The sequence below is a fragment of the Eleutherodactylus coqui genome, chromosome 13 (assembly GCF_035609145.1).
Source record: "Eleutherodactylus coqui strain aEleCoq1 chromosome 13, aEleCoq1.hap1, whole genome shotgun sequence".
NCBI classification, from domain to species: Eukaryota; Metazoa; Chordata; class Amphibia; order Anura; family Eleutherodactylidae; genus Eleutherodactylus; species Eleutherodactylus coqui.
In genome coordinates this window covers 28,963,336-28,988,084 of record NC_089849.1, presented here as the reverse complement: position 1 = coordinate 28,988,084, position 24,749 = coordinate 28,963,336, and the positions used below count along the sequence as shown (strand labels likewise).

Below are 24,749 nucleotides of genomic sequence, written 5' to 3'. Positions count from 1 at the left end.
TAAAGCAGTTAATAAATGTCCCCTTAGTTTACATCAGGTGACTCAGTTACCCAAGTATTATTTAGTACTGATTAAGTACTCCAACATTAGGACTTGGCCAAGGTGATGTTTTGTCAATAGTGCCAGCCCAGATATTAGCCCTAAAATGAACATGGGCAACGCTCCTTAACAACCGGCCATTTTTTGGTTTATATCCTCGTCTTCCAAGAGTCATGAAGTTTTTCCATCAACATAGTCAGATGAGGGCCGCATTCACACTTGCGTTCGGGCGGTCTGTTATAATTCTGTCTCTCTGTTCCATTTTTTTGAGCAGAGAAATAATGGATATTTTTCCCCATTGATTTCAATGGGATTAAAAAACCTGAAACAAACAGTACAAAAGCAAACTGAAATCAGCTGGGAAAAAATGGATCAGTTTGTGGTGTTTTTGGAGCAGAGAAATGTAATTAAAATGGAAATAGAGAGAGAATTATAACTGGCAAGTGGAGTGAATTAAAAGAAAACTGCAGTTGCACCATTGTTTTTTAGTTTTTGTTTTTACGGGTGATCATGGGGCGCACTTTTTTTCTGCAGATCACTACAATATACCAAAACATATATTTTTTATGTTCTACTACTTTTAAAAATAGTATTTTTCTTATTCTTATACTTTATGTCTTCATGTTCTGAGACCCATAACTTTTTTGTACTTTTGTGTTGATGGGGATTTATGGAGTGAGTTGTAGTTTTATTGATACCATGTTACGGGTAAGTATAACTTTTTGACTAGTCCTTCTTTTTTCCTTTTTTTTTTTTGAGGGAGGGGCGCGAGGGATGACCAAAAATCCCACAATTCTAGCATTGTGCATGTTTTTAAGGCATTCATGGAATAGGATTAATAATATTTTAATAGTTTGGATGTTTTAGGCCTCATGTCCACGGGGAAAATCAGGCCCGCTACGGATTCTCCATGTAGAATCCGTAGCGGGTCCCTCCTGCCCCGCGGACATGAGCGCTTAAAATAAGAATAAACTTACCTCTCGCACGCTCCAGATCTTCCCTTCGCCGCGGCTTCATCTTCTCTCCGTTGCGGCCGGATCTTCTTTCTTCTGCTCGGAGGATGTGCATGGCACGTCGGTTGCGTGCCGTGCGCATGCGCCGGCCCGAAGAAAGAAGATCTAGCCGCGACGGAGAGAAGATGAAGCCGCGGCGAAGGGAAGATCCGGAACAGGTAAGTATATTCTTATTTTAGGTCTCCCGCGGATCCGGACGGCTTCCTTAGGCTTCAATAGAAGCCCACGGGAGCCGTCCCCGCGGGAGACCTGCACAAAAATGGAGCATGGTCCGGATTTTTTCATGCTCCATTTTTAAAAAAATCCCTTTTATTGACCATCCGCGGGTATTTATCTACCCGCGGGTGGTCAATGCATCCCTATGGGGTGCGGATCCGTGGGCAGGAGAAGAGTTAAAATCCGCTGCGGATTTTAATTCTTCTTTTGCCCGTGGACATGAGGCCTAAGAGCGTGAAAGTTACAATTATGTTTATTGTTTAGATTCATGATAGGAAAAGGGTGTTTTTTTAAAAACTTAACATCTTTATTATGTAATATTTTTAAAAAACTATTAAACTGACATTTTTTTAGTCCCCTTTTACACAAACGTTTTGCATCCATTGCGCCTTTTAATCTCTTTGTTCCATTTTTGGGGCAGAGAAACAGAATTAAACCTGAAATGTTTCAGTTTTTTACCCCATTGAAATGGGGTTCTCAAAAAAACTGAATGTTTTCAGTTTGCTGCAGTTCCATTTTGCCCCATTGTTTTTACTAGAACATATAATGCAGTCTTATTAGTTGATTGGTGGGTGTCCGCTGCTAGGGATCCCCCATCGATCAGTTGATTGCCCAGCCCCCTGCCAGGGCGACCAACACTGAAAGCAGAGAGCACTGTAAACATTGCAGTGTCCCAGTTTGGTACTGCAGGCACAGCTCCCATTGAATTCAATGGGATCTATGCCTACACTATGAAACCGGATTGCTGCAGTACACACAGTTCTACCTACTTCCAGAGCTATCTGCAATGACAGTGGGCTGGGCAATCAGCTGATTGGCAAGGATCCCAAGTGGCGGACCTGAGGATAGGTCATCAATAGTAAAAGTCTGTAAAATCCCGGACAACTTCTTTAAGCTCTCAGTTAACCTGCAATCACATCATCTGGACACGTAATGGTATTTAAATAAAAATACTGATATCAATAGATGCATGTTCGGAATTTGGAGAACTTTGGTAACTACAGATAATATTGGTCACCCATTGGTAAGCTTCAACAAGTGTCTTACCCCAAAAAACACCACCTGTACTAATGAGTTTCTGCATCCCACTGGATTTTGGTGGGAATGGTGAGTAGCCCAAGAGGCAGAGATGGAAGACCTGACCCATGAAATGCTTTAGATTCTTGCCCTACCGAGGAGGTCTTCTAAGAGACTTTTGTATACGGCTACTCTACTACTACTAAAGAGATGCGGAAACTGAACAGCTTTGTAACAATACCATGTCCTAATTTTATGGCTTTTTCAAATATATAGTTATTATGTGCATAATTCATTCACCAGAGGTTGGACATAAGCCAAAGTTGACAAGATTACAAAACGGGATGAGAGAGACATGGTAAAAGTGCATGAGGGAGAACTGAACTGTCCAGCCAAGGTCCTATCACGTTTTGCTGCATTACATATTGACACTCATGTTTATAGTAAAATACGTTATGTCCTGAATGAATGATGTGCAGTAATATATTCCAGAACAGGGATCAATATATCATGATGCTAAGTCCGAACGGTTGCTCTATATAACGATATTAAATACGTAAGTCTGTGAAGCTATCTTTAAGGAATACATTGTTTCATTGCATTACTAGTGTAACTCTCTCGCTGAGACCCTGACGGTTGTAATCCCCTTCCTAAAATTCAACTGCCACCCAAATAAATCTTGGTCATTTTAGGATTGCATGCAGTGCGTATGTTCCAGGAATGGAAGAGCTAATTGTTTTCTTCATCTTTGTGTCTTTTCTATCACTGCTGTGGCACCACTCACATTCGCAGACAGGTTTGCTTTCAGGCTCTCCATAGCTTAGTCTTTCCCTGTAGAAGAGGATCTCACTAGGACATAGTATTGTTAAGAATTAGGAGATGTGAAGAAATGGAGATCCATTTTGTAGGAAGAACGGTTGCCACCACCTTGAAGGGTCTGCAATCTTGAAAGTGCATTCCCATCTACCCTCTTCTTCCAGTAGAAATGACCCACAATAAATCTATTCTATGCATAAAAAGGAGGGGGAGCTCAGGCTAAAATATCTTTCTCCCCTCCTCAACTGTGCAATGCAAACAGATAATCTTCTTCCGTGTCCTTCTCCATGGCCCTAACTCCCTGGAAGAACAGGATCTGAAAGGTGTCTTTGAAATTCCAGGCCTGGTGGAGAAGGACACTCCAAATGGTCGGGGAGAGATGGGAAGCGGAGGCTCCCTAAGATTGCCTGGGATGGGATTTCTGGAGGTGGGATGGGGTGGGTCTGAGCATATCCAGGTCCTGGTATTACAGCGATAGGTTCTTGGGGACTAGGGCTGAGATGCAGAACATTAGGCTTAAGGTTAAGAGGTTCTAAATCATCGTAGTCAGTCAGTCCTGGACTCTGCAAGAGTAGAAAGAAAAAGAAGTCTTAATAACTGAAATAGATGTACACAAAGAGTTTGGACGTCTTGTCCGTGAACACAGACATGCACTAACCTGGAGAGGAGAGACTGGGGAGTCTGTCGGAAGGGAAGGGTTGCTTTGTATAGGCTCCAAGCTTTTGGATGCTGAGTGATAGAGTCCTAGAGTGTGGGAGCTGGGAGAGATGGGGCTATATGCAGGAGGGATCTGAGAGAGTTGTCTCTGCAGTAATTGCAGGATTATATTGATATCCGAAGACATCCTGGTCTCCAACCTGAAAGAAAACAAGTGAAGCAATTTGACTTGAAGATAATAATAGTTAAAGGGGGTTTCTGACACTTGGATAAAAGTGGCTGGGGAGGGCACAATATAGCAAACTAATCTTGTGCATGATACTCACCGGTCAAATGTCCGGAAGCAGGAAGTTGCTGCAGCAGTCATGTGCCGCACAATGTGCACATGACCACTCAGCCAGTCAAGGCATCAGCGTTGATTCTGCCACATGACTACAGAAGACCATGATTGGCTGAGTGGTCATGTATAGAATGAATTGCATGTGACCGCCGCAGCAATTTCCTGGTTCCGGAGGGGCTGCAGTAGCCCCAAAGAACATCTGACTGGTGAGTATGCCTTACTTTGATATTTAGTGCCCTCCCAAGCCATTGGCCACTCTTTCGGAGTGTCAAAAAATCCCTTTAAATGTAATGCAACTTACATTCTAGTTGATGATTCATACCTGTCTAGCTGAGCCTGGAGAAGCTCTAGACGTGACTCCACCTCTCCTGGCCGATCATCAGGACTGAGTGGGGTATCCAGGGAATTATGCACCATAGAAATATGTTGGGGGCCTTCCGGACATGCAGCCGATCGTCTGTCCCCCCAGAAACTGAACAGGTTGGGAACCTCAATAGGGGAAGCTGTTTGAGAAATGAAAATATATTTAAATAGAGAATAAAGACAGCAGAAAAGAAAAGTGTTACGGAGACTGATGTTAGAGAAGTTCAGTTATTTGAATACATTTTTTGTATACCTGTGCAGGGGTATAACTTGGAAATGCAGAGCCATAATGTACAATCTGTAACAAGGCTCCCCAAACATCACATGCCATTTTTTAAAATGTTTTTATTAGTTTTACCACTTAAAACATATTCAACATTTCTATCAAATCAGAGAACAAAATCAACCGGGTAAAAGAGAAGGCAATATTGACCCAAGAAATCCAAGATCAACATTACAATATTTGGCTCTTTGATTCTATCTATCTTAGGGCCCACTCACATGCGCATATCTGTCCCCATTCCACGTATTTCATACACGTTTTTCATGCATGTAATACACAGTGCTAAGAGCCCATTGATTTCTATTGGGCCACTCACACCTGTATTTTCTTCACACGTGTTGCGCAACAAATGCGGCATGTCCTATTTTGATGTGTAATTTGCACCAATATAGGCTATGGGGATTTAACATACATACCAAATGCACATGTGTGGAATATGTGGGACACATACGCTCGTGTGAGTGAGCCCTTAGTCCAACGGGGTACACAAGATTTTGTGACCTGGCTAGAATAGTATATTTTTGCAAAAGAGAAGAAAAAAAAGGAGGTGGAAGGGGAGGGGCTAGGATAATAAGGGAAGGTGAGGTAGAGAACATTAACAACAAATATACCAACAATACAATGACTTTACTCTTCTTTTTTATCTCTACGCATTTCATTTGTCTCCTATAGTCTCCTTGACCTAGTGAAAGGACTTACCCGGTTAAATCAATATTTATGCAGCTGCCCTTGATTATACCATGCAATTTATGGGCGTAATTTTATGGTCAGATGGCTGTGTCTGCTAGCACTAGCAAGTAAGAAATATATTGTGCTAATGTATTGTTTTTGGTATGATATTAAATCTAAAACATATTTATTTTAGAAGTTTGGGCAAAATGAGGCATGGTGTAAGCAGGCGTAGGCAAATTAGACTTGTGACACTTCCCACAGGTGTTGATGTGCTTAAAGAGCAGTCGTATCCGACCTTCGGTCACTCAATGGATTGATGTTCTCCACACGTTTCTGTCTTTCACGGTTTCTTTCAGTTCGGTGATTGACATGTTTGTGGTGGCCTTGATTGTATCCAGCCATCTTGTTCTTTGTCATCCTGATCTTCTCTTCCCACTGACCTTGCTGAGCATCAGTACTGTTTCCAGTGAGTTAGCGCGCATCACGTGGCCAAAAAAAGAGAGCCGCTGTTTGATGATTTTGCCCTCTAGTGATATTTTCGGTTTGACGCGATCTAACACTACCTTGTTCATTGTCATGACGGTCCAAGGTATCCGTAGCATTCTCCTCCAGCACCAGAGCTCAGACGCATCAATTTTTCTTCTGTCTGTTTTCCTAAACGTCCAACTTTCACAACCCTACGCCGTTATGGGAAAGACGATTGCATCGACCAGTCTGTTTTTCGTAGCAATGCTAATATTCTTGAGTTTCAAGATCTTTACCATTCCTCACATTGCATTCCCACCAAGTGTAATCCGTCTCTTGATCTCAGGTCTAGATTGCCCATTGCAATCGATTGTGGATCCAAGGAAGATTAAATCTTGGACCAACTTCTTCGCTGTTAATTTTTATGTTCACTGTACCGTTGCCTACGGCGGTCATGACTCGTTCTCTTGCTGTTCAGGTTCAGTCCCATGCGTTCACTTTCCTTTTGCACTCATTGGATAAGGTATTCCAGATTCCTTTCAGTATCCGCCAGCAGGGTGGTGTCATCTCCATATCGGAGGTTGTTGACATTTCTGATACTGATTTTGACTCCGATTTCTGATTCGTCCAGATTGCATCGGCTAATGATCGTTTCTGCGTACAGATTGAACAGAAAAAGTGATAGAATGCAGACTTGCCGTACGCCTTTCTCGATTCCGAACCAATCGGTGTTTCCATAAGCTGTCCTGATTGTTGCTTCTTGGTTGTTATAAAGTGACCTTATAAGCTGTGCAATGTGTTTTGGGACGCCCATTTGCTGCAGACACTTCCAAAGCTTGTCATGTTCGACATAATCACATGCTTTGCTGTAGTCGATGAAACACATGTATACATCTTTTTGATACTCCCAGGTCTTCTCCATGATCCAGCGCAGGTTCGCGATTTGGTCTCTGGTGCCGCGACCTTTGCGGAAGCCAGCTTCAACATCCAGCAGTTCTCGTTCAACAATTGTAGCGATGCGTTTTTGTATGATCTTTAGAAGAATTTTGCTGAGCGCTTCAAATCTGTTATATTCTTGGACTGCGTATCGTGAAGGGATGTTGTCTACATCGAAACAGTGTATTGCTGGTGACCTTTTGATATTGCTGAATCTCAGCTTGGTTTTTGCGACTAGTATCTGGTGATCAGAGCCACAGTCTGCACCCGGAAATGTTCTCACAGTCAGTATTGAGCTTTTTCCAATGTAGTTGGCATAGGAAGTAGTCGATTTGGTTTTGGTGCACGCTACTTGGGGCCGTCCATGTGTACAAACAGTGTTTCGGCTGCTCGAACCATGCGGTCATGATCGATAGGCGTTTTTTGTGCAACATTGGATTATATGGTTACCTGCAATATTGCGCTCGCCCAACTCCAATTTGCAGACTGGAAGGTCTCCTCCAGAGCCGATTTTTTCATTGAAATTCCCTGTTATAAAAGTGGCATCTTTTGCAGGTATCTGATCGATTGCTTCCTGGAGATCAGCGTAGAATTTTTCAAATGTCTTCTTCCATTACATTGGTTGTGGGCGCCTGAACTTCTAAATTTATGATCGTGCGAGGATTCCCATTGATGCATATGGATATGATCCTATCATTTATGGCATTGAAACGACGGACAGCTTTGGCCATTTACAGCGTCAATCATACAGCATAAATGACACAATACATTTTTTTCTGTGGGTCAGCATGATTACAACGATACCAAAAATATTAAATTTTTTTCCGTTTTTTTCCACTTTTGCACAATTAAAACCCTTTTTTTTGGAAATAATAATTATATTTACATTGCTACATTCAAAGTCCCATTACTTTTTTATTTTTCCATGGACTGAGCTCAGTGAGGGCTTGTTTTTTATTTGTACCAACCTGTAGTTTTTATTTGTACCATTTTGGGGGTACATATAATTTTTGTAATCACTTTTATTGTGCTTTTTGGGAGGTAAAAGGAACAAAATAGGCATTTTGCCTCAGTTATTTTTACGTTTTTTGCTGCGCAGGGTAAATAGTGTGCTCAAATGATAGTACAGGTCATTACAGACATGATGATATCAAATATGTGGGTTTTTTCTTAAATTTTTAATTTTTTTTACAAATAGGGAAACTGAGCAAAAGAGGGGTTTTTTTGTTATGGGTTTTTTTTTTAATACTATTTTGTTTCTTTACACTATTTATGTCCCTGAAGGGGAAATGAACCATAGCAGCTATGATCATTATAATAAGTCATTGCATGACTTTTGTGCTTGTGCCCCGCGCTGTCCACAGTGCGTAAGCTTACGTCCTGTTGCATTAAGTATCCTGCAGCCAGGATGTAAACTTACGCCTTGCGGCGTTAAGGGGTTCAAGAGCTACTACCATATCTAAAAGTAACAGCATATCGGTTGGTTACGTAATCACTTTATGATCACTTTATATCCTAGCAATATGTCATTACTTTAGGAGATAGGAATACGCCTTGAACAATAAAAGTAGAAAGTATGTGGGCTGTTAGTCAAACATAGTTCGAACTCTAAATAGCTCTGGTATTTGATTGTACAGTCTGACTTTTCAAGTGTTACCTGAATAAGTTTCCACTGTTTCCAAGACCTTTCTGCCTCCCTCACAGCTGCTGATGTTGGCCGTCACCAGGTTCACCACAGCCGGGATGAATTCTTGCTTGTCCGCCGGTGGTAGCCTGTCCATGCGTCCGGAGTTTAGTGGTTTGGTTTCATCATCACTGGTCTGAGAGCACGGAGTGGTGCTGCTTGCCATTTCATCCCACTGTTCTCTACTCAGCGGCCGCTGGAGATTGGTCAGCTCAGAGTACGTGTGATATTGTTCAGCATCCGAATTGATGTCATCGATGCCTTCCACTTCATGTGAGATAATGAGACTTTTCTCAACACATTGATTTTAAATGCGGATTGTATACTAGATATAAGTAGTATACACATTTTGTCTTACCAGGTTTCTTCCGGCGGCGCCCTTGTTGTTTACATCTACGCGGCTTACGGTAACTGCAGTTATAGTCTTCACTCCCAGGGGAACGAGGAATACTGTCGGCCTGATGTGGGTGAACACAAACAGCAGGTTATGGACAACACAATATCATCGCCTGTGGTTTTTCTACTGAATGGTTACTTTATTAGAGCCCCCGGCCCTTTAACGATTGGAGCTTCCCTGTACGGAAATTAAACGCATGACCCCAGAGTGAAGCATAGAAATCACGGGACAAGTTTTGCGTGGATCAGTTTTAATGTGAATTCACATTAGATCGGAAAATCCAGGGATCTGAGCGAATCCCAACAAGGCCTCATCATCAGTGCTAGTCTAGCCAGGCCATGATTTCACTGCCAATCTTGTGGGGTTTTCTTGAGTAATAGTATGGAGAGTATACAGAGGATGGCGTGATCAAGGTAAAACATCCAAGAAAAGGGGATCCTATGGATGTAAATAACTAATTGAAGAAAGGGGTCAGAGGAGGATGTCAAGATTCATTCTTTTGAATAGGTGGTGCAAAGACAAGCAAATTACAGTCAGATACAACACTGGTGCTCCAACTAACTTGTCTGTACACATGAATCTTCTTTCCTTAGCATGGATGAGCTATAAGTGACCAGTTTCAGCGTCATTGCTGTCTAAGAGAAACAGAAAGTTAATACTCCAGTGGGGAAAAAAAGAGTGCAAAAATTGGGTCACTGGAAAAACATTGCCTGGTCAAATGAATCCACATTTTCAACATCCTGATGGGAGGTCAGAATTTGACACAAGCAGCATGAATCAATGAACCTTTTCTGTCAGGTTTCAACAGTGCATGTTGGTGGAGGTAGAGTAATTGGGTAGGGTTTTCTAGGCATACCCTGGGACCTCTGATACCTGTGGCTGAACGCCACTAGGAATTGTATAATTCTGAAGGCCAAAGGAAGTCCAAAGTGTTACAACATGAAGGTCTCTAATAAAGTGCCCATTGAGTGTTTATACTATCTAAAATTCTTCCACCCTCAGGTTTGGAGCAAAGTACCCACTTTTAGGAAAATGCCCAACCTTATCTACCTAAAAAATGAATACTACAAATTCCCATCCTCCATTATTCTACCCATGATGTAACCTCCTCACGTCTCTTAGGTTGAAGGTAATCTCCAGGTTGCTCCAGAAGCAGTCCGAGAACGTTGGGTACATGTCCAGCACCTCCAGAAGGTCTTCTCTTTGAATCTTATGAAGGTCGCAATAAGTCAGAGCTCTCACATCGGCATTTGACTTTCCAGGACGGGCATACAGACTGATAGGTTCTCCGAAAATGTCATTTTTTCCTGTCAAAAGATGATAGAAATGTTCATGAATTGTGTTGTAGGTTGAAAGCAATGAGTGTGGGTAAGATGATTGCATGTACAAACAAGTCTTTAAATGTATTCTCTACAAGATAAATAGCCATTATTACCCAAAATAGCCACCACAATGTCATCCCTGAGAATTTCAATCGACCCACGAGAGATGAAGTAGAGGGTGGTGAGCACATCCCCATAGTGAACCAAGGTGTCCCCCGGTGGGGCATGTGTAGTCTTGAACTTCATGGCCAGTGCCCTCAAGCATCCTTTGGTTGCTCCCCTAAAGGCTTTGCAATTTTGAAGCAGTGTGCGATTGAGATGCAGACATATGTCTGCTTGTAGGCACTCCGGGAATCCTTTCAGCACCTGGGTAGTACAAAGACAGAAGGAAAAAAGGAGGTAGAATGAAGGCATGAGAAATGTAAGGGGGTATTAGAGGGGAAGAAAAATAATACAGATTGTAGTAAAGAGGTTGGATACTGAGCTATTAAAAGAGGAGGACAATATAATATCTGGAGGGAATGGATTTCGGATTTGGTTAGTGTTATATGGACGAATGAATGGAATTCATTGCGTATTGAATAGATGCGAATATACAGGATGATTCCAAAGTCAGGGTCACCCAGAATATCTTCTAAATGAAAAAGTATACAAGTATGAAACTTTGTAGAACACTTAGATGGGTAAGGGAAAACGTTTTGGCACTATGGTGGTGCTTGTCGGCCATCTTGGTGGTAGTCATCTTGGATTCAGCCCAAAAACCTTCAATGAAAAAAGGGTCATGTGATACATGATTTAAGAGTAGAATTTCACTGGGAACTGATGTGTGTGTAATTTTTTTTCAATAACTGCAACCATTTTTGAGTTATGGATGATGTAATTAAGTTGTTATGTTGAATTATGTAATATGGAAAACACTCATCACATGTCTTTTCAAGTACCAGCAGATGCCATTGACAATCTGGGACAAAATTGAGATCATCCTGATGGCTTGTAACAGGCGTTTACATGAGGTGGTCAAGGCTTTCAAACAAGAACACCCAGGAAGACAGCCAGTGAGGTAACGAGATGTTAGGAAACCCATTTAGAAGATATGGGAAACCGGTAGAGTCCAGGACAAACTGAGAACTGGTCATCTGAGCATGTTACCAATCCCCAGGTGGCAACAGCTGAGCCATCTGTTCTCATGAAGAGTCCACAGAAAAGCACCAACAAGCTGGCATTGGAGCATGGTATGATTAAAGTTCTCCAGTTCTTGGTTTGTCATGCACCTATCAATTTCTGATGACGTTTCTTGGGCTAAATCCAAGATGGCTTCCACTAAGATGGCCAACAAACGCCAACATAGTGCCAAAAAGTTTTTCTCCACCTAAATGTTCTACAAAGTTTCCTGTTTGTATTCCTTTTCATTCAGAAGATATTCTGGATGGCCCTGACATTTGAATCATCCTGTCTAGGTCTACATATACAACAGAACAAGGGATAGTAACAACATAACAGCCAAATGTATAGAGGGGATGAGAAAAGATGTGCACGGTTTAAGAGAGTCAATTATGGATGTACTGTACATTTTAAAGGGGTTAACTAGGTTAGGAAAGCAATAAGAGAGAGGAGGTCTTTTTTGGATCCTTGGTCTTTTGGTCAGAGAGAGCCGTTACAAAGAACGTCTCTCGTACTGGAGGACCTGCCCAGTATTACACAGAAAGCCCACTGATTTCAATGGGCATTGTGTAATACTTCATTTCCCCTGTGGTGGCACTGTAAGGAAGTTGAACACTTGCTGCAGGGTTCCTCTATAGATTACAGCTGATCGCTGCAGGGTCCCAGCAGGGGGACACTTTGTGATCAGCTTATTGTCAAGGGACCCTTTTAACAAATAGGGGATGTCCAAACCAGGGAACCCCTTTAATGAACCACATAATAGGATGATACACTATAGGAAGGCGGTGCTACCAGGATTTAGGTCATTGTAAAAGGCAATGAAATGCAGATTGGATGGATGGAAGGAAACTGAAAAGAGGAAAGGTTTTGTGGTTACAAGGTATATTGCTTTGTGTGTGGGTGGTGGTGGGCTGAGATCCAGTATACAGTATGTGGAAGGAAAATAAGCACAGTCATGGAATAGGACTTATAGATCAGAAGAGATAGAAATGTTAGAGAGATATGATGTCAACATGAGGTTTGGGGTGGAACATTGATCAGTGGAAGTGAGATACAGTGGATATAAAAACTCTACACACCCCTGTTAAAATGTTTTGTTTTTGTCATGTAAAAAAAACACCTTCAATGTTACCCATTATCAGTACAATTACACTTTAAAACAAACTGAAATTTTTTAGGGTGAAAAAATAAAAAAAACGAAATATACACACCCTAAAACTAATACTTTGTACATGTCCCCTTTGACTTTATGGCAGCATTCAGTCTTTTTGGGTCAGTGTCTATCAGCGGGGCACATCTTGGGCTGACAATCTTTGCCCACTCTTCCTTGCAGAAGCGCTCCAAATCTGTCTGATTACAAAGACATCTCGTGTGTACCGCCATCTTCAGGTCAAACCGACAGGTTTTTAGTGGGATTCAGGTCTAGGCTCTGGCTGGGTTATTGCAAAACTTCGATCTCCTTCTAGCGAAGCCATTCTTCTGTTGATTTAGCGGTATGCTTTGGGTCATTGTCAGGCTGAACGATGAAATTCCTCTTCAGTTTTTTAGCTGAAGTCTGAAGGTTTTGTGCAAAAATGAGCTGATAATTGGAACTGTTCATAATTCCTTCCACCTTGAGTAATTCCCCAGCTCCTACAGCAGAAAAACATCCCAAAGCATAATGCCCCCTCCACCATCTTCACTGTGGGTTGGGAGTCTTCTGGTGATGCGCAGTGTTGGTTTTATACCAAACATACATTTTGGAATTCAAGCCAAAAAGTTCCCCCTCGGTCTCATCAGACATAACAGGTTCTCCTACAGACTTCTGGCAGACTTGATGTAGGTTTTGGCAAATCATAGCCGGGCTATCCCTATGATATTATAAGCTCTTTACATCTTTTATTGAAAAACGGATCTAAGAAAATGTCAGGAGAATCCTGCTAGAAGAGCTTACATGGGCGGCATCAGAATCCCTGTAAATAATGGCGGCGGAGTACCGACTACTATTTATGAGTTTAAATGTGATTCGCCAATTCTGAACACAACCACATTCCCAAATATAAGGGGGTGTTCACACTTATGCAACATCATTATTTTGATTTGTCATTTTTATTTTTTTCACCCTAAAAGATTTGTTTGTTTGCAATGGAATTGTACAGATAACGGGTCACACTGAAGGTGGAAATAAATCCGAAATGATTCACTTTTGTCAGATTTTTGACATGACATGGCATTTAACAGGGGTGTGCAGACTTTTTATATCCACTTCATATAAAGGATGTGAAAAATGGAAATGCAGAATTAGGACTCGACCAAACATCTGGGTCTATGTATCAGTGCTGGGGGATGATTGGTAAGAAGTGTATTGGTCTTTGAGAACTGTGTTAGCACAGTTATCAAGTAGCAAAACCCACGAAGGCACCTTGTCTTTTGCTGATATACTGCTTGGATCTGTAAAAAACAAACAAGTTAACAGCATTTTACCCTCCGCAAGGATCTACATACTGGGGAGACCCTGATAGCAAATCATGCTCCCCTGTACTGCACCACAGAACTGGAGCCGTATAAAGGGTGTAATATCCATGATTTACAGCCATTGTGATATTTATGTTTCCTTTTCCGATTAGGTTCCTTTAATGATTTGTTTCATATCTACATATGGCAATACGACCCTGGGGTCTGTGTAAAACAAACTACCTAGTCAGCTACTCTATGGCTGAGTACCACATCATCATAAGGGTCATTCATTCATAATAGCTACTGACTGGTGATGAACAGACCTGTAAGCCTTTATGACGGACTCAACTTTTTCGCAGGTTATTAAACCTGATGGCTGGGAAAATTGGAATTCATCCTGTTCTGTTAACCCACTATTAGATGAACAACTTCCTTCAAGACTGCACATTCTCTTAAGGGACCTTAAAAGGCTATGTACACCTTTGCACTTTTTTTTCCTTTTAATCAATGCCTTTTTGGTAATGAAGACTTTTTGTAATTGTTTTTCATTAGAAAGGTCAGATTCTTTTATTTCTATGCTTGTATTATTTTTTTCAAGGCTCTGCAGACTGGAGAACTGAAAACATAGAAAATTCTGTCATTCACAATAAACTGACATCTCCTCCACCCCAGCCTGCTCCTCTGTTGTGAAGGTGCATTCACTGCTTTTCCACTAAGCTATTACAGAGGGCTGTATGACAGTGCCAGGGAATCGTGGAAGAGATCAGGAGGACAGAGAGAAGAGAAAACTACTAATACAGAGGGCTGTAATTCCCACCAGAGGAATTTTTTGCTCTTATCAGCAGTGAAGGTGAATATCTAGCTGCTACTCAGAAAGAGGATGGAAAGATAGATGTGTAGTATTGAGTGGGTGTGGTTATGCTACACAGCCTCTGAAAGAGGATAGGGGACGGGGAGCTGAGCTTGTGCACATTCATGAGAGAGACAGGCTGGTCAGTGCTGGTAATGCCCAGAAGCCAGAAACTTGAATGTAGAAAAGCTTGTCATCTAAATATGAGGCTTTCTAAATGCATGAGAAGGAAAACTCAATGCAAAAAAAAAGATAAGTGCATAATTTTTTTTATGAAGAGACTTAATAAGATATGTGTGTATTGATTTTTCATGCACAAAGGTTTCCATAGCTTTTAAGAAACATGAACCTTAAAACAGGTAAAGAGAAGTTGCTCATATACTAATGTATTCCTAGTCTCAAGTCTGATACAGCAATCCTGTATCAATGCCAAAAATGTGTTAAAGTGACCCTCCAGTCCTAGGGACAAAATCAGTCCAGGAACCAGAGGGGTTGTTAAATTACCCGGTTTCCTCCTCTCTTCCCATTTTACCACTGATTGATTTGTTCCTGGGGGGCCTTTCTGCAGTCCTTTTTAAGATGACCATGGTGCTCCTCTCAGTATTCGATGGTCACTGCAGACTCCTTTTGGGTTTTCAGCGTTGCTCACGTGACCAGTGCCGGCCCCAATCAGGGCAGTGGGTAGTGTCTGGGATTGCTGATGCGCCAGCAGTACTCAGTGTGCATCAGATAGTCTCAGAACTGACATGGCCATTTTGGAAAACCACAAAGTGACTCCAGGAACAAGCGCATTATGGCAGAATGTGGAGAAAAGAGGGCACCAGGTAACATAACTCTCTCCTTCTGGGACAGGAAAGTAGCTTTAATATGGGTACAGATTTCTTTTACCATTACATCACAACCAAGAAGGACCTTGTTTGAGACAATAATATAAATATGTTTATAATACCCCATTATTTTATATATGGATCCTACATCCAGTGTATGTAGGCCACAAAATGTTGGCATGGTTTCCTCCTGTGATAATAGCCATCCACAGTAACTGTACAGTAACTTCTGCCAGTGCAGGGATAATTAGCGCAGAGGTAAGTGTTTCACTCTGTGGCATTTTGGTCTTGGAAAGGGGTTGGTCGGTGGCTGGCAATGCACTGAGAACATTAGGGCTTAAAATATTAGGATAGTGTTGCTGATGTTATGCATTGGGGCATTGTGGCCAGCAATATTCTGGTGACACTGTAGTTGGTCATGCATTGACCTGAAAATGCTCTGATGGCAGCAAGGCTGGCAAAGTTCTATGGACAGCGAAACTGGTGCTCTACTTGGGGCATTGTGGCTGGAAATATTGAAGTTGGTGCTGTGTATGGGGGGTATTGTGGCTGGAAATAATGAAATTGGTGTTTTGCTAAGAGCACTGTGGTTCTGGTGCTTTGTGATGGGCACGGTGTCGGACAATTTTATGGGGGCATTGTGGCTGGAAATGCTCTGGGAATACCGAAGCTAGTATTCTATGTTGCGAGTGGGGATTTTGTTTCAGGTTCTTTGCTAGGGGTATTGTGACTGGCAATTCTGGGAATACCGAAGCTAATACTGTACAAGGGCATTGTGGTCAGCAATTTTATAGGAACAGTGTGGCTGGAAATGTTAAGGGGCACTGTTGGCGGATATGTTATGGGGACACTGTGACTGGTCATTTTATGGGATGCTGACAGCCTTGGAGATACTTGATTGAAGTTTTTGTGAATAAGAGGTGCTTGATATAGGAAAACTGGAGTCGGGAAGAAATTTTTCCCCCCAAATGGGCTAATTGGCTTCCGCCTCCTTGTTTTTTATTTGCCTTCCTCTGGATCAACAAGGGGAGGTGGAAACAGGCTGAACTAGATGGACATTGTCTCCCTTCAGCCTAACATACTATGTTACTATGTATTGAGATACACCAGTTTAGATCACTTCCTTAAATGTCAATGGACTCAATAGAAAAACTATTAAACCCAATCTGTACATCAGACTATCATTTTGCAGCCGAAGATACAGTTAACATGTCAGAGTATTAATGAACCAACAATATTTCAGGAGTCTGTATATACAATACAAACATCGATTGTCGCTAACATCCGACTCCAATAAGCACTATGTGAAATGCTCTGATTCATAGAGACGTTGGTGTATTTTTTTATTCTTATTTCTGTACAATTTAAGTACTTTCAATCTATCAATGCCCGCTACATCTAAATAACCTGCAGTAACTGTTATGTAATAATGATAATTACTGCCATTGCTTGTGACTCTATAAAAATGGCAGCATGAAACACTATGTACATCCTATACTTCCTGTACTATCATCATGATCATCATAATCGGATCTTTCTAGGCCCATAGAGCGTAAGCCCAGTCTTAGACATACCTCAGATACTATATCATATCCCAGTATACATAAAAAGTTTTGCCAATGAAAAACTGCTAACACTTTATCAGTATTTTTGGGGTCTCCAGCAGTCAGAAAACGAACTTTGATTCCACTGCCACAAGTACTTTGAACTACGTTCTGTCCATTGAGCTGCTCCACATCTTTAAAGGGATTTTCCGGCACTTTTACTATTGACCTATCCTCAGAATAGTTGATCAGTGGAATCCGCTACTTAGGTTCGCCACTGATCAGCTGACGGCCATGCCCACTCTCAGTGTGGACAATGCTGAAAGCAGTTAGTGCTGTCTGTATTGCAGTGTCCCAGTTTGGTATAGCAGTCTCACCCTCAGTGCACTTGCGGTGGTAGCATCAAAGCTGTTTTCCTGACTCCTGGTGATCTCAAAAGCACGGATAAAGATGCACTAAGTCTTATTTTTGGGGGATGTCTTATTATACTTACCTAGCAGGCTCGGTCCGCGTCCCTGCTGCTGCTCTCCAGAGCTCCGTCAGGCTTCCTGCACTCCTTAGTCACCCACAGAAGATCATTCTTGGTTACAGAATTCATAAATATTACCTCCAGGAAATGATGGCTGTGATTGGTTCATCGAGCACTGCATTGATTGGCTGAGCAACGGACGGAGAACCAATCACAGCCATCACATTGTGGTGGCAGGATTTATGAATTAGCCAATTAATGCCACAGCTCAGCCATCGCTTCCTGGAGGCAGAATTTATGAATCCCATAAACAAGAAGTGATCTTCTGTGGGCGTCCAAGAACTGCAGGAAGCCCGCTGGAGCTGCGGAGAGCAGCGGGAGGGACGCGGACCAAGTCTGCTACGTAATGTATTGGTTTTTATTAATGTAATGCAGCTAGGGATTATTTTCAGGGTATGGCTTATATTTCAATTTTCGGGGAAACACAGTAGTACTTTTGCATCAGCTGACACACTCTCTTTAAAGGTAGCCACACACATCAGGGCTCGTTATGAAAGCAGGAAAATAGAACCTGGCTGAACCATCATTTGACAGAACCGAAGGGACACCATTGACAAAAATGGGGTCCATTCGCTTTCTGACAAGCTGTCCTGGACTTTACAGGACCAAATAGCACTGTATGCAGCTCTATTTCATCCTGAATTTTAACGAAACTCAATGGCAGAAGTTCAGAATAGAGCCTCTGGCGCTGGCTGAACCTGTCAAGTTCAGAAGGTTCGGCCAATCATCTATGAACGACTGACTGTTTGCAGTGAATGGAGGTGGGTAGTTGCAGCGATAGTCATTGGGACGGCTGGCGGACTCTTACACGCCTGACAATCGTTCCATGCAAACGTACCCTTAGACCCTTTTACACGTCACAATTATCGTGTAAATCGCTCGTTAGATCAAGAGTTTGCACAATAATTTTGCAATGTGAATGCATGCAGTGAAAGAACGCATCTTTCATAGAGACCATAAAATCATTGTTGGTCTGCAGCTGCATCATTCAATTTAAACAGGCCAATGTTCATCTTTGAGCGATGGCCTGTTTATTGTGCATGGAGGTGGCCAGGCTGGAACGATTCCCGGCCCGCTGCACCTCCATTCACTGAGCGATGATCCTCCTCTGTAAAAGCACAGAAGCGATCATCACTGGGACCGCTGTTGGGTGCTTCAGCGTCTGACAGTCATTCCGTGTAAAAGAAACGTAATAGTGTTGCACAAACAGATCACATATTTAGTTGTATTTTATTTTTTTTACATCTGTAGTTCACCAGCATTCCGCTATCTAATCATTGCCTGTCTGATCTGCGGAAGGTCGGTTTGCTTTTTTTGTTCCTTTCACGACTTGTGGATACTAAATCTCTGCAGCTACATTAGATTAAAATACTAATCAGTAGAATGTATAGCATCTATTCTCTATTTACTAGCTTTTCAATAGTGACATATCCTAATTGCCTCTCTTTTACAATTTTATAAGCGGAGCAGTAAACGACCTCATAATCTGCTAATCTAAACGGAGGATTCTCTTCTCTCTGATAAATGGTGTTTGTCATATATTTGAAGGTTATCTGTGGTGATCTCATCTATGTGTCTTTTAAATGATTATATAAGTCATTGTCAGTGTGCGTCATGTCAGGGACGGCAGCCGGCCTGCGGCGGTGGAATGACCTGGCATAGATGCTCAGTGTAGGATCCCTCTCTCAGTAAGTCACCACTCCTGCGCCATCATATAAGACGCACCGCCGTTCCATGCTACCAGCTGACTGACATGGAGCAGGAAGGAAAGTTTATACCCTTGCCTGGCAGATGATCTTTGCTTGAGATCCAGCCGCCGCGGGATGAATATTAGCCTTTCAAAGGGAAGAGAAACCATGAGACCCTGGCAGAGTACAACATCCAACACCATCCCAATATAATCCTAGGCAAACTGTATGGATTCAATGAACACAGGAATCCTGTAAAGACAAGATCACAACACACACACACAGGATCCCTATCGCACTCACACCTAAAATAACAAAATCCAGTTATCACCGAAAAAAGTCAAGTTGTTAAGAATTCTGTTTAACCGTCCTAATCAAATCTGGTTTGCGGGAACACTGATCGACAAGTCACTCCGAAACGAATGCCTCCTAATTATGTTGTCACACAATGTCAGAAGCGGATGTTGGCGGTATGGCAATAGAGTATGAACCTTTCCACCAACATCCGGTAAATGTTGTTACTTTGCAAAAGATGGCAGCAGATTGGCGGTCTGACACATTGGCATCTGGCATGAAAGTGCGTATAATGTAAAGGTGTGTAATTGAATTGCTCCATGCAAAAAAATGTATCCATTGACATTCATCGATGGAGACCAGATGGTATCACAGTGAGGCGGTGGGTGGTGTACTCCAACCATGGCCACAGCACTTGAAAGGCAAGCCACGTTTCGGACAGCCACGCAAAGTTGTCACACCACAAGGAAGAGCGCCTCGATCAGCTCATCCTTTGCGATCATCCAAAGCATTGAAGCCAATATTCGACTCCTTACACGGTTTCCTGGTTGTAATCCGACGATTTGTGTGGTAGAGCTGATCGAGATGCGTTTCTTGTCTTTTACATCACTGTTGCCATTGTTGAAACACGCCACCCAACCCCTTACTGTTCCAACATCTACCGTTTGGTCTTAATAAACATTTGGCAAGCATCAAATAAATGTCAATGGGTGCAATAATTTTCTGCATGGAGCAATTCAATTACACACCTTGGCTTTATACACATGACAGACCCCATATACCGGATATTGGCGGGTGAGATTCAAACTCTGTTGCCATACCGCCAACATCAGCTTCTGACGTTGTGTACCAACATAAGAGGCATTAGTTTCAGGCCAACCCATCAATAAAGCACTTACAGCATTTGTCAGGCAGCTTTTTCAGACTCCTGAGTGTCAAATCTGCTATGGACTGTATTACGGCACAACTAGGCAAAATAGCTGCACAGACGTCCAGAAAAGCTGAGCGACAACCCGTAAACAGATCGAAGAGGCAGCTTTATAGAGTCTAACAACTTGGCCGCAGGGAAAAACAAATAAAAATATATATATTTAGGAAGAAGATTGTGATGGAAAACGCTCCTTAAAGTAAAATGACAAAATTTCCCATCTTCTAACATGTTTTAGGCATCCGTTAGGAGACCCCCACCAATCATTAAAACAAAAGGACCTGCAGCAACTTCCAAACAGTGCGCCCCTTAGGGTCCCATCGGCTGCACTCTGCTTCAATCAGGAGTGAATGCCAGGGAATGGGCTGGATGGCATCGCTGCTGGGTTGACCTTTTTGGAGCTGCAGGGTCATGGTGCTCGTAAGACCACTGCAAGCCCCATAGTTGTAGTGACTAGTTAGGGCTTGCAGCCTAGCAGATACGATCACTTGATATGATTCAAGAAGATGGAAAATTGAACAGCCTTTTCTTTAAGGTCCGGTATTTCCTTGCACATACAATATTCCATACAAGCATATCAGACATAAAAATGACACTCACCTTTAGGGCACAAAAGAAATCACAATAATGGTTATCCAGAAATACACTTGATATATATATATACATTCCCCGAAGACAATATCCGCATGCAGACAAAACCCCAAACACGACACTATAAATGACATATACACAGGAGCACGAGGTCTATAGTCTAACACCGGTACTACACACAGACAGGATTCCTGAAGATGTGGCGGGTCCTGATGACTTTGAGATGTCGCCTCCCACTGACAGGACTAACTGTTCTCATCCTTACATTAGATCATCGTGTCCAGTCCATAGTTCTCTGGCTATTGTGAAACTACAATTCTCAGTATGCCGATAGCTGCGCACTGGTATTTCACAAGAACTAGAGACCACTTTACCCAGCACATCAATTCCTTATACATTGGATGGCCCCTTTATTAGACACACCGGCCTTCTGGTACAGCTTCCCAGTATGGAAATAACCCCCGTGATCCTGGAGTGCAGCAAAAAAATCACATGACAAGATTTCATGGATTCGTGTTAATCCACATAAGATAAGAAAATCCAGCGATTTGGGAGACTTCCAACGAGGCTTGGTCATTGTATTAGACTAGCTGCGGCCAGAATTTCACTACCAACCGTGTGGGGTTTTCTCTTGCAGAGGTATTTAGAGTATAATAATAATAATTAGTCTCCGAAAGGGGTCAGAGGAGGATGTCAAGAATCGCTATAATGAACAGGCGCTGCACAGTCAAATAAGTTGCAGCCAAATGCAATGCTGGTGCTCCAATTAACATGTCCGAATACACAACTTATGATTCCTTAGCACAGTATTGCTGTAACAGCAGATGATCAGTTTCAGCAACACTTATGTCTGAGAGGGGAGACTCCGGAGTACAAAAATGGTATCACTGAGCAGTGGAAAACCATCACCTGGTCAGATGAATCCAGATTTCTGTTGTCCCGTGCTGATGGGAGGTCTGAATTTCTCACAAGCAGCATGAATCGATGACCCCTTCCTGTCAACTGGTCAGAACATGTCAGTACCTCCATCTAGTCTTTGGCAACTACAAGAAGCTTCCCGTCCACAGGGGCCGATATTCCTGCAGGGTGATTTCATCACCTAGTGCAATCTATGACACGATGAATTGCTGCAGTTCTAAAGGCCAAAGGAGGTCCAATGTGCTAGTATTTGGGGGTCTTTAATAAAGTGACCATTCAATGTATATTAGTACTAGACCTCTGAAGTCCAATGCCTATACTATTATAGCAAAAAAAAATCACCTATAGTGGGTTGTAAGACTTGGATGGTCCTGGTTGCAGTTATTTTCCTAGTAATTTCACACCAAAAAAGAGTGACCTTAAGGGCAATTACCCCCCTGTACCACGGCATCCTGATCTTGCTCCTAATTACATGCTGGTGAATGAAAGAGTCTGAAAATGCAGTTTACATCTGATACTTACATGAAGAAATGTTCCATATTTTCAGCTCCTTCAAGAAGACTTACTGTATTTGCAAATTATGAATACATCTCCTTCATATTTATTGACAATATTGGATTTCAGGTACAATATACATTATTTCAGGTACAATATACATATCAATGTTTTCTACCTCTGCCTGTTTGAGAAGGCTTGTGCAGAATCTCTAACTACGACCAACATATTTACAGGCTTCTTAGAGGCTCAGACCTAGGCTACTTGCAGAGTCCTTGCAAATATTGGCTGTCCCTATCCCTGTGATGGTCTTCTCCCTGGCCCTGGCTAACAAAACAGTAGCTTTACAAGTTTACCTGGTTTGTTTACTGCATATAGCACCACATATCTGAACTTCTTGAACCTCTGTGGATATAAATTTGGGTGGAATAAATCAGAGATTCTACTGAATTTTCACAGTGGAGTCAGTCTTTAGCTCTTATGGATTAATCTCCTGTCTGTTCATTAAAGTGGTTATCCAAGGTAGGAAAATACCCGATCCAGTTCACAGGCAGTGGTTCAGACCCCGGGTCTCGTGGTCGGTGATGTCATCGCAAGACGTTGTTCAGCCAATTTCCATAACCAAGCCAACCCCCTTCTCTGTCATGACCAATGTACATGTATGTGGGGTACAGATTGCTATTGTTGCCCATTTAATACGGTGTTGCTGTTTACTGCTAATTACAATGTTGTATTGTGTGAGAGGGTATTAGTGCATCTTGACGCCACCAGCAAGTGCTGGTGGCGTGAAGATTGACAGAGGAAGTGACGCCCACTGTACGTGATTGGCTGCAGAGGAGGCTGGGCTGCAGGTCCTGGCAGCCCACTAAAGTTAGCCTACAGCTAACCTGGATTAAAATTGCATAGAGCGGCCCCCGCTGCAGCCGCTGGTGCAAAGCCCATTACCGCCGGCGGCACACACTTCTGTGCTCAAGCTACGGGGCGCCAGAGGAGCGGCTGCAAGCAGCCCCCAGGGCTGGTTAGGAAAAAGTTATGTACCTAGCGGTGACAGAATTCCTCTTCTCCCAGCACACTGTTCAGCGCTACACTGTTCAGCGCAGCGTCAGCCGGCACAGGACTTCAAAGAAAAAGTTGTGCGCAGGGAATTGGCTGGGCCGCGGGGATGCTGCTGTCAAGGGCTCTCTGCAGAGCACATCACAGCCAATGCCCGCACATGGCTATATCGCAGCCACTGCACACTTACAGCTGCGGCCTCCGGGGACTCTCGACTGCCGCACAACCCTGAACACCACGGACTCACACCTGACAGCCGCACATAGCACAAATGCGGGCACGGCAGAGTGACAGATGCGGGCTCTGTCCCGAGGTGACAGGCAAAATTCCAACTACACCGGCCACAGGACACTTACACCTGCGCCCTCCGGGGACAGCGGTGTGAATATCTGCACTCTGGCATCCAATTTGGCACATCAGTTCACATAGTACTGTGGGCTAATGGAGCAGTGAGCGAGCTGAGCCACAGCTCCGCTCCCAGGGTACATGCTACACGATGGTAAAGGACCTTCAAACTCCTTTAGGAATGAAGCCAATCGGGAGCTAGGGGTGTGACAGGGGCGTTCCTGAATCTAAGCCCTGTCAAACCCCTAGTTTCCTGGTGGCGTCAAGATACACTAATACCGTGTGAGAGTACTGTTGTTCTAAGAGAGGGAGGTAACGTGACTCTGAGTGGGCAGAGACTGGAAGGGTGGTGGAGTAAGAAGTGAAGCTGCAGATGGATGTACAGAGGAGTTTCTCCTGTTTAATACTGCAGGGACCCAATAAATTGTCCTATGTGCAAAGTCTCCGCCGGGGAGGGAACTGGTGAGGTACTAGAGGTACAAGAACTCAGAGTCAAGTGGTTACTTGTTCCCTCCCTTCATACAATGTCAGCTTGAAGAAAATGACTACCAGTCCTGGTGAATGCATAGAAACCGTTATTAACCTTGGCAACAGGAACAAACTGTTAAAAACCCTGGAAAATGGGAACAAGCTATTGCTATCTTACTGCTAACGCAGAGCCTTGTGTGGTGCAGAGTGTTAAGGCAACAGAAATGCAGGCCTAAGCTCTCACTCACAACCTGAAGGTTGCAAGTTCAATCCCCATTTGGGTCAGGTAGCCAGCTCAAGGTTGACTCAGCCTTCCATTCTTCCAAGGTTGGTAAAATGAGTACCCAGTGCTACGGAATAAGTTGGCGCTATATAAATAAGAAGACTTTTTTTTTTAATGCA

The 24,749-nt window shown here is 42.8% G+C and overlaps 1 protein-coding gene across 1 annotated transcript in view; it reads right to left on the bottom strand.

Annotated features, from left to right (window-relative positions):
- Positions 1-2,513: 2,513 nt before the first annotated feature.
- KCNH6 (potassium voltage-gated channel subfamily H member 6) overlaps positions 2,514-24,749 on the bottom strand; it is a 247,287-nt gene continuing 225,051 nt past the window's right edge. Inside the window, exons 8-14 of the mRNA XM_066586673.1 lie at positions 10,334-10,586; positions 10,012-10,205; positions 8,860-8,959; positions 8,475-8,768; positions 4,421-4,601; positions 3,760-3,958; positions 2,514-3,664 (exon numbers count right to left, since the gene is read on the bottom strand). Of these exons, the coding sequence (XP_066442770.1) occupies positions 3,395-3,664; positions 3,760-3,958; positions 4,421-4,601; positions 8,475-8,768; positions 8,860-8,959; positions 10,012-10,205; positions 10,334-10,586 (1,491 nt within the window). The 3' untranslated portion in view covers positions 2,514-3,394. The remainder of the gene's footprint in view (positions 3,665-3,759; positions 3,959-4,420; positions 4,602-8,474; positions 8,769-8,859; positions 8,960-10,011; positions 10,206-10,333; positions 10,587-24,749) is intronic.